The 18279-nt window shown below is 35.3% G+C and overlaps 1 protein-coding gene across 1 annotated transcript in view; it reads right to left on the reverse strand.

Annotated features, from left to right (window-relative positions):
* UBR5 (ubiquitin protein ligase E3 component n-recognin 5) overlaps positions 1-18279 on the reverse strand; it is a 130979-nt gene that overhangs the window by 15165 nt on the left and 97535 nt on the right. Inside the window, exons 35-48 of the mRNA XM_008576773.1 lie at positions 14862-14985; positions 13979-14090; positions 12951-13082; positions 12297-12554; positions 11459-11727; positions 11073-11284; positions 8140-8370; positions 7560-7633; positions 6140-6312; positions 5947-6060; positions 4551-4771; positions 2823-2943; positions 2639-2737; positions 243-486 (exon numbers count right to left, since the gene is read on the reverse strand). Of these exons, the coding sequence (XP_008574995.1) occupies positions 243-486; positions 2639-2737; positions 2823-2943; positions 4551-4771; positions 5947-6060; positions 6140-6312; positions 7560-7633; positions 8140-8370; positions 11073-11284; positions 11459-11727; positions 12297-12554; positions 12951-13082; positions 13979-14090; positions 14862-14985 (2384 nt within the window). The remainder of the gene's footprint in view (positions 1-242; positions 487-2638; positions 2738-2822; positions 2944-4550; positions 4772-5946; positions 6061-6139; positions 6313-7559; positions 7634-8139; positions 8371-11072; positions 11285-11458; positions 11728-12296; positions 12555-12950; positions 13083-13978; positions 14091-14861; positions 14986-18279) is intronic.

Consider the following 18279-nt stretch of genomic DNA (forward strand, 5'->3'; position numbering starts at 1 on the left):
AGGGCGGGGGTCTAAAAAAAAAAAAAAAAAAAAAAAAAAAAAAAAAAAAGTGGCAGTAAAAGAACAATTGTTAAATTGTTAATCAGAATAGTTTAAACAAGATTAAATCATTAATCTAGAATATAAGTTACATAAAAATGTAAATGTACATTTATATATAAATACATATAACCATGATTATATCACTGTTTTGATAACAAGTTAAGAATTTTTATGATCCTTGTTATCTGTAGCGTACTTACTTGTGTGGGTACCTTTGTTGGCATTTTGGATACAATCTAGATTTGGCAATTTTTCATTTGACAAAAATGCCTGTGCAATGGCTGTATAAAAACTTCGTGCTACACCACTGCCCTCTCCTGGCTCATCCTTAAATGTGACTTTTACTCTGTGTACAGCCATTGGTGTAGTAGCACATCTTCGACCAAAGTGATTGTTAAGCTGCCTCATAGTCTGCTGAATGAGAAGATCTCGATCTCGATCAACCTATTAAAACACACCAAAAAGTGGTAAATGCGATGTTGGAAACTACCTTGAATTTTTATATAAAATCTGAAAATCTAATTTTAGCTTTTCCTTGATATTTAAAGAACTACAAAGTAATTTGGGTTCCCAGAAGTTTATACATTCCAAATATATAACATTCTAAAGCATACAAGAATGTCTTGTGTTAAATCAGTACAATTCTAACTCTTTTCAAAGTCTACAGGAAAACAATAATTTGTTCAATTTGGGGATACACCAGAACAAATCTCAAATGGTTAAGAGATGTAAATTTTTTTTAAAAAAAGCAAATACTAGAAGAAAACACGGATGGAATTCCTTGGTGACAGAATACCACAAGCTAAGTTTAAAAAAAAACTGGGAAAAATATTTGTATCTTCTATCACTGACAAAGATGAGTGTATATATCACCTAAAGATACATAAAGAGCTTCTAAAATTTGAGGAAAAACCAACAACTTAATAGGAAAAATGGACAAAATAAATCAATAAAGTTACAGAAAGGAAATGATACTAAATATATGAGAAAGTCAAATTTAAACTATACTGAGATGCTATTTCTTACCTATCAGATTAGCAAAAATCTAAAAATTTGACAACAAAAAGCTAGTAAGACTGTGGGGAATCAGTCATTCTCGTATTGATGGTGAAAATGCAAAAAATATACAACCACTGTGCAGAAGTATTTGCCAATATTGGACAAAATTATATATGCACATGCCCTTTGATCCAGTAATAACAAGTGTGAGAATCTATCTCAAAGACACATTAGCAAAATAGAGAAACACACACGAAGCTATTCATTCACGACACTACCATCTGTAACAGCAAAAGAATGGATATATACCTCAAATGTCTAGTCAATAGAGACTGGCTGAAAAAACTGTGGTAACAACCATAAAATACAGTACACTAAGCAGCTGTAAAAGGAAGGTGGAACATCTCTCTCTATATAAAGTACACACATGTACTTATATTTTTAAAGGAGAGAGGGTAAACTTTAAAAAATGGTGAAAGCCACAAAAATGGCAACTAGACTTCCCTGAATATACCTTCTGTAAAGTTTTACATTAATTATGAAACAAAACCAAACCACAAGAGGAGAAAGCAATCCCGAAAAACTGAAAGCACAATAAAACAAAACACCCTAACTGTACAGAGCTGGTAGCAAAACCACACAAAGAGGAATTACTTCAAGTGACTTTTAAACAAAGTAATATGATTTCACACCTCTAACTGGATGTGATCTAAGAACAAAAAATTGCAAATTAATTTGAAGCTATTTTCAATAACTGTTGTTGGTAGTAGTGTTGCTGTTGTCATGCTAAAATTGCTGTGTATGTGCTGTGGGATAAAAACAATATTGCTGGATATTCAGTTTGGAAGAAAGGAGAATAAATACTTAAGACTTAAGAGATGAAAATAACAAACAAAACAACGTTATGGTCCTAAATCTTGATATGAATTGGGAGTATCAGTATGAATTCGTGTATGTTTAAAAATGGTTAAACAGGCAAATCTTATGTATTTTACTGTAATAGAAAATTTTTTTTAAGTGCATTTCCTAATTCTATCCATTAAAAAGGCCTAGAAACAATGACCAACCCAGTAGCAATGTGCAGCCATAGAAGCCCAGATTGTAATCTCAAAATACAATTTTCTACTAAAAAAGAATCAGGGCTTCCTGAAGAAAATGGCTGACTTGGGGTCTGTGACAGAAAATGCACAATATGAGACATACCAGAAAAGTAAGGAAGTTGTTAGATTATTGGGGTCGTGTTAAAAGGACTCAGAAGCCAAAAACAACTCAGGACTCCCAATAGCCAAAGAAGAGACTATTTGAGCAGCAATAAGAATAATCTCAATCTAATGAAACACATCAAAAACATTTAAATCCACGAGAGCATAATGATACTTAAAAAAAAAAAAAAAAAACTAAACTAAAACTCTTTGGTTTTAGAGGAACCAGGAAACCACTATTCTAAATTTGGTGATTAACATTTCTTTCTTTCTTTTCTTTTAATTTTTAATTAAAGTACGTATCCCTCAGCAAGATCTATTGTTATTTGCATGTTTTAAAATTTATATAAATGGAATATTATATGTATAGTATAAGAAAATCTAAATACCTTTACCTCTAGTGATAAATCTCTTGACTGCTGATTTCTCAGTTTTTCCATTTCTCTACGGAATTTTGATTCTTTTACCTCAAAACCACCCAATTCGGTTAGGATCTTTAAAAAAAATGCATGACAGAATTATTTTCTGAAATTTGTTCTTATTAGGCAGAACAGAATTTAAAGTGCACAAAATACATACTGATCCAGGTTCTGCTCCAACATCTTCCATGAACACCCTGCCAAACAGTTCTAAAGAAAGGCGCCAACGTCCCAGCAACATATCATGGGAAATAACCATTCCCATGAAGCTACACTGTGGCCTGTAAAAAGTTTAAGGGGAAGTGGGAAAATAATTTTTAGCCAATTCCAAAAATTCATTGCTCAATGAAATAATTTACTTGGTCTTTTATTATTCTCAGGTCTTAAGTTCTTCAAACCACATCCTCTCTTAATAATTTTTTCATGGCTACTTGTTCCTCACAGAACTCATTTTTACTCTCTTATCCCTTCTGTCCTCTATATATGGATACATCCAGTCTGCTTCTTATTTTCACCTTTTTACTTTACCTCCTCTCATTCAAGTCCTCCATCTAAGTGATTCCCATATCCCCCTCTGGTTCAAACTTTCACAATAAACCAGAATTTCCACTTGTCAATATATCCATGTCAACGATGTTCAATTCAGACTCAACGTGGCTAAAACTTCACCTCTTTTTTTTTTTTCTTTTTTCTTTTTTTGTCTTTTTTACTGACCGGCAACGGGATCGCAACCCTCGGTGTTGCGCCCACACCGCGCTCAGCCAGTGAGCGGGAACCGGTCTCCACATGGGATCCGAACCCTCGGCGGGAGCGCCGCTGCACTCCCAAGCGGCACACTCTCCAGTGCGCCACCGGGCCGGCCCCTAAAACTTCACCTCTTCACCACAGTGACACTTCCTCCTAATTTTTTCAGTAGCGCCATCTATTTCCCTATTGCACAGACTTGAAGCAAATTTTAATTTTTCTTTCCCCTGTTCCTCCAGAGTGATCAAGTCCTTCTTTAGTTTCTCTTTCTTTCCATGATTTCCTTTCTATTTCCCAAAGCCAATATTGTACCTCAACCCTTTTTTCCCCACTAGCCAGAATGAATAACAGCTCTCTAAACTGGTCTTCCTACCGATAATTCTATTCTCCAATCTGCTTCTACACATTCTAACCATCTCAGCTCAAGCCATATTGCCTGTAGGAAGCTTGAGCCAACCCAGTCCACAATTCTCACTTGCTTTATGTGGTTGTTAGACAAGGTATATATAATGTATCTTGTTACTGAAACTAGCTTGTTAACGCCTTTGCAGCAAAAAATTATGTGATACCATGTCACCAAAAAATACAGAACATAAAGCAGACGGTCAACAAACCACGTGATGAATACCCACACTGAGTCACAATACTAGCAACTTTTTATTGGGTAAGCAAAGAACTTACCTCCTGCAAGAGAATTCCCATCTATAAACCTGGCAAAGGAGCCAAGCTAAATGTGAGTCACAAATCTAGAAAGTTCTACCCTCTAGTTATTCACATGTTCCCCTTAGATTAGCTATTGGTAACAAGTCTGTAAGTAACAATTTGACATGGATATATGCTTTAACTCAGTACTGAACATTAAAAACTGAGGTCTCAGAACTTTCTCAATAAAGTGAAGAGAAAAGAATGTCAACCAATGACAAAATAGTCACGAAACCCCCAAAATCCAGAAAACTCACCTTTAATAAACACCTTTAAGGATGTTAAGTTAATTAACTTTAATATTTAAATAGCTGATGATAAACTAGGAAATCATAAAAATAATAACATTTAATTCTATTTACAAAATTAAATTATAAAATTTCTAAATAAAAATTCTTAATAAAATAATGCAAAAGGAAAACTACATTCACTTAGCAAATACCTGAAAGATGTAAGAGGTGGTCCTTCACTTTCAGTAAGTCCTATTTCTGCTAGTAAACTACTTTTCAACTGTGCAGCAAGATCATGAGCAGATGGCCCTGGTTTTGAACTCTCAGCTTCTTCTGGCAGCACATTCTGTTCTTCCCCTTCTTTTTTTTGCCGATTTTGCATATTCATTACATTTTTCAGATTGGCAGCATAAGACATTTTAGTTGGAAGAACCTATGAATTTTTACATTTAAAAGTTACACATTAAGGAAAAAAACTAATTAGATTTTGTTTTCGACCTAATAATATAGAAATCGCATGGATGTTAAGTAATAAATTTTTCCTTTTTGGAGCTTCAGTTGTAAAGATGCAGCCTGTTCTTATCTATGTGATTCTCCTGGCTGATCACCAATTCCAATGCATTTACCACAGTAGCATCAGAGAACTTCTAAAGGACTCTTTTGTCTCTTACACATTTTCAGTATGATGGTGCTTCAAAAAGTTCATGGAAAATATCATATTTTAATTCTATTTTTCCACAAACTTTTTGAAGTATCCTCATATTTTCAGTATTTCATTCTCCATTTATCACTTACATAATAATTTTTAAAATTCTATTCTACTACATTTCTTCTGTGCTTGCTTTTTAATATGTTACTATTTTTTATTGTAGAAACAACAGAGTATAATTTTAGGCTCTCAGTTCTGTATCTTAACACTAGATCTGCCATTTAACTAGCTGTGTGACAATAGACAGTCCAAGTGAAAATTATTTAATTTCTTCAAGCCTCAGTTTCTTACCCATAAAATCAGGATAATATTTCTACACAACACGGAGATAGAATTATTCAAAACTGTTAAGTATCATGATTAATGCTACCTTATTTATCTACATGCAGACAGTCCAAGTGAAAATTATTTAATTTCTTCAAGCCTCAGTTTCTTACCCATAAAATCAGGATAATATTTCTACGCAACATGGAGATAGAATTATTCAAAACTGTTAAGTATCATGATTAATGCTACCTTATTTATCTACATGACTTAAATTATCTTATGATTCTTGATTCAAGTTATTTCAGTAAGTCAAAGAAGTTTTAAGCCAAAAATTATATATTCTTTTATATACAAAATGTTTTATATGTATATTTAAATTTTTAGCAGCATACAACAATCAACTCTGTGAAACAGACAAAGCATATAACGAAGCTGCTATTTCATGGATGAAGTGACCTGATACAGCAAAATATAAGTGTTGGAATTCCTTCTATTAATGTCACAAAGCAGGTATTTCTGACACTTCTATTATTTTCAGAAATAAAATATTCTGAATTAATGCATTTCCAAAAATCTGGGTGCTGTGTCAAGTATTAACAAGTATTATATTGCAAAAACTTTTATTATCTTACCTCAAGACAGTTTCTATCCACCGTAACCTCCATTAAGCATTTCCCACTATTGGTAGATGAAGAATAAAGACCCTGACTTGGACGGCCAAAAAGATCCTCCTTTCTGGCATTTGGCTGGAATTTTAACAGAAATATTCTAGTTATGTTGAACACTTAAAATCAACTAGAAAGAAAACTTGTGTGTTTAATTCACCTGCAACAGATGTGGCTGATCAGCCAAGGGGATAGCTTCAGCCAGAGGCACTTCAAATGGATTTGGTGGTATACATCCAAGGAATGTCATGGAGTCTGAACGTCGGAAAAATGGATGGTTTTGGCCAGTTTCTGCAGGAAGAGAGTCATCATCCTTATCATTCAAAGCAGCACCTAAACATAAAAAGATAAAACGTTTTGTTTTAGGAAAATTATTTAATTATTGGGGAAGGGTAAATAGAATATTAATCTGCTCAACCCAAAATTCCTGATATCTTTATAAAATTTTAATGCCGCTTAAAAACAAGTTAACAGTTCAAAATTTTAGTGAAATTTTTTAAAGTAAAAATTCAAAATATAGCAGTTTAGTATGATTACATTGGTAAATTTTATGTTATATGTATCTTACAACAATAAAAAACGCAAAAACAAAATTAGCAGTAACAAATATCGTTCCATTCAATATAGGACAGAGGTTTCCCATATCCTCTTTATCTCTCTAGAAATTCAAACCAGAATACGGCTAGATTCCTGAGCATATTCAGGACCCAACTCACTGATGACTCCAAAAGGAGATGATCAGGAGCTGCAATATGAGCAGCATTTGTTTACTTGTAAGTTCTACCTCCTCTAGTTAGAAAAACAGAGAAAAAATGTCTGGGCTACTCATGTATCCCAATAGTAAGTCAGCACACTAGCACCAACTCTTCTTAATGGAATAGAACTTTAGCAGTGCTTACTGTGCTATGAAAATAGCAATGTGCTATGGCTGGGTTCTCATAAAACAGCAGTTAAGTCAGTTTTCTTTCCCGAGGCTGAATAAAAGTACTATCTAATAATAAACAGGAGAGTAGACTAACCCCACTTTAAAAATTTCTAAACCCCAATGGAAATAATAACCAAAAAGTACAGAATGCAGAAGTTCCCAAAATGTTGTGGTATTGAAATTTCTGGAGAAAATTCTAGAGTTTGGATTATTTTCTCTCTTTTTATTGCATTAACTGTTAGAGTTTTAATATTTGGGAATTATAATGGGTATTTCTCATTTTCCTGACAATCTATTTTGCATCAATACTAACAAAGGTTTTGCTAAGACTTTATTTAAATGTGGTACACCTACACACTTCGCTTAAGAGTAAAGGTAAACATAAAACTTAAGAAATGCAAAGGAGAGAAGATAAAGTAGGAAAAAATATCAACTGTTGTAAAGTTCATCGCATTTCTTTAATTCACTCTTAATTATGAAACATATAATGTAAGGATGTGTATGGAAAAATGGACAAAAAAGGTAAGAAATGGGACATAGAGAAGAAAAGAGAAATTCCCACCCAGACAGAAAATAATGAAGTTAAAAAGCCTGAAGGGGAAATACTGAGGCAGCCATTCCTTAAAGTAGATTAGCAGATTTTCTGTGCACTAACTTTGATTGGTGTCATCATCATTTTCATGTTCTGAATCTTCATTATCAATACCCAGTTCCAAGAGTTCTCGCGTCCTTTAAAAAGACAAGTGAGTAATTTTACATGAAGTATTTGTATAATATAAGTAGGAGCAAAAGTGAAGGGAACTACAAGCATAAAAACACTGAAAAGGTCACTTAAGTATCTACCCAATTGCAACCACTGTGATACAGTTTCAGACTCTGGGAAATGGTACTGATCAGCCTAATATACTACATTACAAAATGGGCCTGACAGAAACAAGAAGCTAATCACCCAAGAAATAGTTAGTGCCTACACAAACTCTAAGAGAAAACATGATAATCAGGCCAAACTATCTTAAGCATGAAGCTTAACTGGATTCTTAAGTTTCTCATTTTAAGTGAGGAGTAGTGACAGAAAAAGGATGGACAGACTTAAGCCCACATTCTCAACACCAGAAATGTTCCTGTACTATCTCTTTCACAGTGCTGTTCTCCTTACTCCAAACTCTGATAATGTACTAACAGAGACCACACCAAACAAGTATTTCTTAAACCAACCCCAGGGTAAGTATAGATACCTTTTGCGTTCTAGCTGGGGTGTATCTAATGTTGTCTGCTGATTCATAGCTTTAATCCAGTATATAAGGGCTTGAAAAACATATGCCACATGCTTCAATGAACAAACATCCAAAACTGGAAGAACATCAGAATGCTCATCATTATGAGACCGCATTAAAGAGAGAGCATAATTTAGGAAGTCTCCTCGAGCAGACATCATTCCTTGACGGGCACTAAGCAATGTAGCACGTCTATGGGAACAGAAAGAAATGAAAATGTTTATAAAAAGAACACAAATGTAAAATTTACCACTGTCATAAATATACAAAATTAGGAACTCAGAATACTTATGAGTACATAAATATATATTCATAAGATATATAAATATTTTTATTTTATTCATAAATAAAACCTCATTAAGCCTATGGCTCTGCTTTAGAAATATAACCATTGTGTATGATTTATATAGCCCTATATTATTATATAGAAAAGGAATTCCAGTATCCTTTGGAATGGCAGAAGGAACTCCTTCCCTAAAGACAATGATTCTCAAACTTCAGGGTCAAAATAACCTAGAGAGCTTATTAAAACAGATATCTGGTCCCACCACCATAGTTTTAGTTAAGTCTCGAGTAAGGCCCAAGAACTTGCAATTCTAACAAGCTCCCAGGTGCGGTTGATGCTGCTGTCCTAGGGACCACACTTTCAGAACCACTGCCTAAAAATGACACAAAAAGCACAAGCAACAAAAGAAAACACAGATAAAATTAACTTTATCTAAATTTTAAACTTTTGTACTTCAAAGAACACTGTCAAGAAAGTAAAAAAATAACCCAGAGAATGAGAAAAATTTTTACAAATCATATTTAATAAGGGACTTGTACCCAGAATATATAAAGAACTAAACAACCACCAAAAAGACAAGCCAATTTTTAAAAATGGGCAAAGAATCCAAATAGACATTTCTCCAAATATATAAAAATGGCCAATTGGCATATAAAAAGAGGGTCAAAACCACAATGAGATTACTATGCCACAGACACTAAGATGGCTAAAATCAAAAGACAGATGATAAACAAGTATTGGTGAAAATATGGAGCAAGAAAACTCTCATATATTCCTGTCAAGAATGCTTTCCTCCTCGGAAAAGTCTCAAAGTTTCTCAAAAGGTTAAACACAGAGAGTTACCATATGACCCAGCAATTCCACATCTGGGACTACACCCATGAAAATTGAAAACACATGTCACACAAAACCTATACACAAATGTTCACTGCAGCATTATGCACAATAGTGAAAAGGTAGAAGCAACCCAAATGTCCATCAACTGATGAAAAGATAAACAAAATGTGGTATATCTACAGAATGAAATATTATTAAAAAATAAAAATGAAGTGTTGACACATGCTACAAACATGGATAAACCTTAAAACCATTATGCTACATGAAAGAAGCCAGTCACAAAAGACCACATATTGTATGATTCTATTTACATAAAGTGTCCAGAATCTGTAGGTACAGAAAATAGATTACAGGTGCCTAGGGCAGGGAGTTAGGGGAAAATGGAGAATGACTGCTAATAGGTATGAGGTTTCTTGTAGAGACGGTGAAAATACAGGTATTCCAAAATTGACTGTGATGACAATTACACAGCTCTGAAAAACTATGGGATTGTATACTTTAAATGGGTATATGGTATGGTATGTAAATTATATCTCAGTAAAGTAACATAAAAACATGTGAGACAGTGAGAGAGAACACTGCCACCAAACAAGATCTATCATCAGAATTGTGTGTTCTCTGGGGTAGTAACTATAGCCTAAGGAAGACAAGGCATTTGTGTCTTTGTAGAGCAGGCTTCCTAGGACAGGAAAGCTGCTGCCTCCCAAATCTTTATCGCTAATCCAGACATCTCTGCCAAGCATTCAATTTTGCATGCTAGACTTTTCCACAAAATTGTTTCCCAGTTCTCACATGTTCAAAAGCAAATGTGTCCACTCCACTCCTCTAGATTTTTCTCTTAATTTTCCTATGAGTTACTCATAATCAAAATATAAAAATAAATTCAGCCTCCTCCTGCTCTATCCCTCAACAAGGCCCTAAATTCTGTTAATGATTTCAATGCTTTTCTCCCCTCCTTCTTGGCCTTATCTCTCTTGTAGACTCCAACCATAGTCTTGTTAAAGTTTTCTAAGCAGTCTTCTAGACCCTTGTCTTCCCTTACTTTTTTGATCTGTTCAAAGTAGCAAAGTTGTTTAGCCTGAGCCAGAACGAGAACCAAATCCTAGGACTTTGATTTTAGGTACAGGGCACTTTCACTATATGGCACCGCCACTGCTCTAGTGTTCAATGTTTGGGCTAATACCTAGTCCTGAAAAAGATCATTTTATAATTGAATAGAAAGAACCTAACAAATACATATATGTGTGTGTGTGTGTGTGTGTGTGTGTGTATATACACACACACACACACACACATTTTTTTTTTTTTTTTTAAATTATGATTCAACCAGCTGGAGGAAACAGGGAAAAAACTTGAGGTGGGAAACCAAAGGGCAGCTTTGGTAATTTCACATACTTTTCCTTCCCGACTACAAAGTACATTCATATTCAATCACAATCAAAATATGTCTTTCCATCAATATATATATGCCTTTCAAAAAGGAAGTGGAGAGCACTGGGGGATAATGACAGGATGTGGACCAACAACTTCAAAATGGAAAAGTCTTTAGTATTAGATTCCTATGATATGAATGGGTTTTTACAAAACAGTTTGGATTATAACTAACATTTTGCATCAATCTACACAACAACCTAAAAAGAAATAATGCAAGGCATTTACTTCCTCCTCTACATTAAGATGAGGTTTTATGTAACAGCAATCATAAAGCTCTAACCTTCTAGGAGATAAGGGCTCTATCTAAACACTCAAGTATATATTAGGAATTTCATACCGTCTGCCTTCAAGGGTTCGTAAACTAGCCTCTTCTCGTGCGGTCATCCTCTCTCTACGTGCTGAATTCTGAGAAGCGTGAAGAGGATGATTTGGATGTCCTGGATCACCAGCAGATGCTAATGCAGAACCATAACGTAATTGAGCTTCAGTAGAATCCATAATACTGACCATCCAGTTCCAAGTGGGAATAAGCTTTTCTTCTACATAGTTCTATGGAGACCAAACTAAAATAGTTAAAACTATCCAAACAGAGCTAAATTCAGTATAGTAGTAGTATGTCAACATTTAAATATCTGTAACATTAATTCCCATTATACTAGAATTCTTATAATTTACAGCCAAAAAATATATATTTGAATGAGTAACTTTTCAATGGTTTCATACCTGTAAGTTGACTGCATCTTGGTAAGTCAACTTCACAGCTGCTGGAATCTGAGAGTATACTAGGTGATTATACTTAGGAATAAGGCCCATCAAGTCCGAGATTTGTCTGATGACAATGCTATAAGCTCTGGCTAAACTGCTTGCTGATGTTAAGTAGCTGCTGGCATTGCTAGCTTCCAAAGCAGCTGCTGCAGCTGCAGCACTTGTACTGATGGTACCACTCCGGCGTAAGTTTGAAGGATCAATGTAAATCAAACCCGCTGAACTTGCTATAAGGAAAAAGAACAATCATGAGCTAATGTCGGTTGCTAATTGTGTTTCTCCGGCACTATATATACTTATATAAATCTAACTGGCCAACTGCTAATATGTAGTAACTGAGCAAAAATCTTTCCCTAAACCATGCTAATTTGGGGAGGGAAGTGTTGAGGGGGGCAAAAATTAGTATAACAATCTGAACCAAGGGTGATTTTTGTGCCCTCTCCCCCCAAAGGGGACATTTGGCAATGTCTGCAGATATTTTTAGTTATCACAACTGGAGGAAGTGGAAGGGAGGGGAGTGCTACTGGCATCTAGTGGGTACAAGGCCAGGAATGCTGTTTAATATCCTACAATGCGCAAGACAACCCCCACCGTAAAGAATTATCCAGCCCAGAGTAGTAACAGTACAAAGACTGAGAAACCCTGCTATAATCATTTATAAAGAATTTCTATCCTTGAAACTCAACAAAACAATGAGGAACCATTATAAAAATATTTAATTTGTTCTATAGATGAACATGCATAATTTTAAAAAGCTATTCAAGTACTCTTAGGAATACCGAGTTTTCAGACTTACCTGCCGGTGTGGATGTACTGGAAGGGGCTGTGCTAGTTGCTCGTTGGTGCTGGGTGTTACGGACAGCCCACTGCATGGAACGGGGAGCTTGGGCAGCACCATTGGCATGGGAGCTATTTGTGGTTCTTTCTAATGGTTCATCAAGCATAAAGGTCTCCTGTTCTATGTCGTCACTCTGACTACTGCTGCTATCAGAATCACTTGAGTCATTTGATTGAGAATCATCTTCAGAAAAGAAGGCAGGAACACTGCTTGCTCCTAAATTTTTTGTTTTTAAAACCAGATACATTGTTAGTTTGTTGATAATTAAAATTACAATGTACCCCCTCTCATTCAGGAAAATATACATATTAAACAGAATGCCAGGTTGTTTCAAAAGTCCACAAAACCCACTATTAAAAGAGTTTAATTAAAAAAGAACTCGTTTAAATGAACTTTAAAATTTCCATTATTTAAAAACCAGAAAAGCTGAGGAGAAAAGCTGTTAAAATAATACCTTCTTCTCTAACATCTACAGATGAAATTCATCTAAGGATGAAGTTATAAAAAGGTTTAGCTACGCTGTGCATATCCTACTGAGTATTAACCATTTCATGTTGAATACACACAAAGCTTTAGCATTAGCAAGAAAGTTGCTGGGATAAGACAACACACCTGCTTCTGAGCCAGCAGTTGCTGCAGTGACAACGCTTCTGCGCCCACTAGCATTATCTTGGTTGCTATGGTTACTTTCACTGTCACTTTCTGTTTCAGCTGCTGCTAACAAGTCCAGTTCCATGTCACTTCCTAGAAAATATATTTAAATAATAATAAGAAAAGAAAACAATTACAAACTTACTATGAATCAAGACATGGTCTGATAAGCCATAATATCATAAGGGTAGGAACTAAGAAAAGTATACTGGTAAGTGGGTGAAAAAAGACACAAAGAAAGGATAACTATTCCCATAAGAATAAGTGACTGCTCAACATTAGGAGAATAACTAAGTAAATTGTGGCAGTCAGTGGACTATTACATAGCAACTGAAAATCTCCTGAAGAGCCTTAGGTGTCTGCAAAAAAAAGTGTTTAGCAGGGTGACTTCAGTTAGTGGGCAGAGCTCTGGAATAGGTCCACTTGCTCCATTTCCATCTGTTTTACATATTGGGCTTCCAAAAGGGGAAGGAAGTTAAAACCATCTATTTTATATTTCACGGTATATACGTATGTCAAAAAATATCAAATTATAAATTTTAAATATGTGCAATTTAATTATCTTAAGTGAAAAAGGAGTCATAAAAATTACACATATAACATTTAAATGACATGAATAGGAACAAGGCAGTGCCAGGGAGGACTGAAAGTAAAAATACAAATTGTTAGCATCTGGGTAGAATTGTGGATGATTTATTTTCCTTTTCTCTAATTTCCAAATGTTTCATAATGTGGTTATGATTATTTTCGTTTTCAAAAGTCTTTTAAGAAAAGAGAAAGTGACTTAGAATGAAAGGAAAAGGGAGAAGAGGAAAAATTATTTTATATATGTATGTAGCTACCTCCTAATATTTTGAATCAGATGCTACAGAATCCCTTGGCAGAAGATATGTTGAATATTTCACTATACATCAAATGGGGCTTTTCTCTGTATTTAAAATCTCCCTTTCAAGGTGTCTGATTTACTCATACTGAAGTAACCTGCATACCGTCTTCATCATGTTCATCATGTTGTCCCTCTGCCTCAGCATTTTCTTCCCCATGTTCTTCCTGTTCATCATGATGATCCTCTTCTCCAGCCACACCCTCCACCACCTCAACCTAAATCCAGAATCTTATTTGTAGACAATCAAAGTACAGAACAAACCCATATCTCTACCAGGGTTCCTCCACAGCAACTACTAAACTAAAATGCAAAGATCCCTAACTATAGGGAATTGTAAATTACACATTAAGCAGTTTTGAGTCTTCATTTGCTAGTGACAATTTACTATCAAAAATTATATCAACATAGGGCTGGCCATTTAGCTCAGCTGTTTAGAGCATAGCCTTATAACACCAAGGTCATGGGTTTGGATCCCCATACTAGCTGCCAAAAACCAAACAAATTCTTTAAAAATTATATCAACATATCACAAAGTTTATGATTATTGTTCATATACAGAATCCTAAAATTAGAAGTATAAAAATTATACTTGGGGGGTGGGATAAGTTTTTTATATACTTCAGCAATTATAAAACTTACCTAAAAAAAATGTAGTATCTCTTTCGAACACACTGCACAAATCTACTAAGGTTTTATTTTAACATTAAGAATATCTTTATTCCTAACATTGAGATTATCTTTCCTCTTAACCCTTAAGTAAAAATAAATTTGTGTGTCCAATTTCCTAACATCCAGTAAAACAAGGATTATTAAAATCATTTTAATACGAATAGCCACAAATGAGAACATATAACAAAAGTCTACAGGCTGGATGCAAATGCGTATAGTAGTCCTAAGATACTATTAATATAACTTCTAGTGACTACCTCCCCCTTCCCACCAAATAAAAATTTTTCATCTGCCACAATTAAAACAGTTAAAACTACCTCTTCCACATCTGCTGAAACAATATCATCCTGTTCCTCATCTCTGCCCCGAACTGGTTGTGACTGGCTGATGCGCCTCTGCTGAGGATTCCGGATGATGTAGGATGACTGAGACTGACTGGAGCTGTAAGGAATCAGAAGGTTATTACTGCTGCACATCTCAGACATACAGCATATACTTTTATACTTCTCAGTGTAAGCACTTCGCTAGTTTATTACATGTGAGACACTTGCTAGGATGCCATTTTAAATCTGACCTGAGAATTCTTGAAAACCAACAATAATTAATCTGTAGTACATCAGGAAACATGAACCCCAAAAGAAATTATTTTACCATACAGATTTTAATTATGTCTCAGAATTTGCTTTTGCTTTTTAATAAGTCATTTCAAATATGTGTTGATGAACATATTTGTATGAGTCCTTCCAATTAAAAAATTCTACAGAAGATTTTTCCTTCTTCACCAGCAATCCTCAACTTCCAAAGGCTCCAATATCACCATTCATCCATGAACTTATTATAAGTGATCTATTCTTTAAGAGACCTAACCCAATTTCTACTTTGCATCAGCTTATTAATCATTGACTTGCTAATGTGTGTGGGGAAAAACATCAATTCCATAGAATAATTTTACAAAAGAATTATAACCGAAGATGGGGTAGCAAAAGTTTTACTTCCCTAAAACCCTGATTTGGAAACAGCCAAGACAAGATAGAAGCCTCCATTAAAAGGGAAGGGGAGGGCCGGCCCGGTGGCGCACTGGAGAGTGCGCTGCTTGGGAGCGCGGTAGCGCTCCCGCTGAGGGTTCGGATCCCATGGGGAGACCGGTTCCCGCTCACTGGCTGAGCACGACACCGAGGGTTGCGATCCTGTTGCCGGTCCCCAGTACGGGCACGACACAGAGGGTTGTGATCCCGTCACCGGTCAGTAAAAAAGACAAAAAGGGGAAAAAAAAAAAAAAAAAGGGAGGGGGAAGGGGAAAACCAAGAATACAGTTTAAAATGCAAGCCAGAGATTTGTAGATGGTTGTTAACCCTGTGACCTGTTATTTAAGATAAAGAAACAGGGGCTAAGAGAGGTTAAAGTTAAAAGACCTTTAAAACACTGCACTGTTAAGTGTTCTTTCCTCACCTCAGTTACTCTGAGAAATGAAAATCAAACCAGTTACATGTGAGAACCAAGTGAGACAATTTGGGTGTTTAACACTAGAACTTTAAGTCACTGGTAAAACAGATCATGAATTACAAAGGAGTGGGAGAGGCTAAGAGAAAAATCTGTGGGGAAGAAAAGGTTATTTCCAGCCACTAAATAGATTTCAATATTTTCAACATTAACAAATAAGTCAAAATTGTGTGAAGCCACAACTATTTCTTTTTTAAAATGTTTTTTTAAAACATCCTAGAACAAACATCCATCCACAAGAACTATAGTCCTTTCAAAACTGTTACCTTAAGTAGTTACGCACTTAGTATGTATGATACTACCACAATGCACAAAACATATTATAAGTCTCCATTTAGAAGTGGAGCTTCAACTTTTTTTTCCACCAGAATTGCTAGCACAATGAAGCACCAAAGACTTAAGATCTAGTCTTAAAGGCATTGTTAAAATTACTTGTAAGTTTGAGAGACTTCTATTTCCAGCAACTTGGCAGACTAGTTGTGCAGAGAAACCTCTCGGCATGAAACACTTAAATATACTAGATTAAAAAAAAATTTTTTTAAAGGCACAGCTATGCTGGTGATAGAGAAAAACAATCATAAGCTTGGGTGGCACTAGTGCCACTATTTACCCCGAAGACATCTGCTGATATCTCTTGGACTAGAAGGGTTTCAAGGAGGCATAGATTTCACAAGAGACCGTCTGGGGTCTAAGCAATGTAGGAAGTCATCGCAGGAATCTCCTCTTCTGTGCCCCTCACATACATACAGCCAAACATAAATCTTGAAAGGATAACACCATTATGGAGTGAAATAAAAGAAAAATCATATTTCAGCAGCCTGGCCTATCTCAGCCAGGGCTGGACAAAGACAGGAAAAAGGTCTCTTCAGAGAACTTCTGACTACAAGCCTGCAGTCAAGACAGTTCAGGACTTCAGTTTGCACCATAAGGTAGGGTGGGCTTTGATGTTGTTTAACTTGGTGGCTCCACACTATCATCAAGTACCAAGCAGCAGTTTATCTATTCTGCCATCTACTATTTAGGAATATAGAAAAAAGAAAATATCTGTCTAGATTGGAGTCCAGCCTCTATAACAGATGTGTAATGTTGGACAAGTTACTTAATCTCTCTGAGCCTTAGTTTCCTCATTTTAAAAATAAGAATGACAGTGGGTATCTATGAGTTATTGGGAAGATTGAAACAGATAATACATCTACAATGCTTATGAAAGTTCCTAATACATACTAAAATTTCAGTAACTGTTGGTATTGCTGTATAATAAGTAGCATGAAGATAGAGTAGAAACAGATTAATTAAAATAAAGATAAAAGAATTTTGAAAAGTGGAGGGATGCAACAAAAAAGGCAAAATTACTGCCCTCAAGACTTTACATTCAGTGGGGTTATACACACCACCTGTCATCCAACACAGGGTCCCAAAGACTGGTAAGTGTGTGCTTTTAAGACATACTTGGAACACTGGTCAAAATACACCCTCTTCTGGGAAGGAGTGATTGTACTGTATTAAATGAACAGTTGTAAAAAACATTAGCACTATCTCTTGATTGTCAAATAACGTCTCCTTCTGGGAAAATTTAAGAAGTTTGTCCAAGAATCAAGAAAGAGAAATGTAGTAAAGAGGAGAGCTTAAGAGTATATATATAATACTTTAATAATGAGACTAAGAAGCAGAGTAAAATGACAAAATCTTAAAACAGTAAGAATAGGCTTATGGACAGTGTTTAGAGATGAGATGATCTCCAAATCTGTTCAAAGATATCAATTTTTATGTTCTGGAACAAAATCAAGGGAAGTGTATTAAGAATTCGTAAGATAATACCACTTAAGTAACTGGTTGGTTCCTCACAGGGTATGGGATAAGAAAAAAATCACATAATCTCCAAACAGATTTCACTAGCAGAACCAATTGATAATGGGGTAGATTTGGCAAGCCTGAAGATATATAGCTTGAGCTATAACTGTTATCAGCAAATCCTGAAGGTTTTCAGGGACAAGGCTACCATGGAAGAGATTTGTCAAATAAACCTGGAGACCCAACAATCAAAGGAGACCCAACCATCAAAGAAAAGTTGGGACACATATACTAGCATATAGAGTAATAAAGAGAATAGTAGTGAGAAAGCAGATACTCAACATCAACCTAGATGAAACTGAGGGATGAAGTGCAGGGAACTGTCCCAAATACTAAAGCAAGCCATCCTTATTAACACAGGTATTTTCCAGAAAAGGGGAAGAA

This window comes from Galeopterus variegatus, unplaced genomic scaffold (genome assembly GCF_000696425.1).
Source record: "Galeopterus variegatus unplaced genomic scaffold, G_variegatus-3.0.2 Scaffold1400, whole genome shotgun sequence".
NCBI lineage: Eukaryota > Metazoa > Chordata > Mammalia > Dermoptera > Cynocephalidae > Galeopterus > Galeopterus variegatus.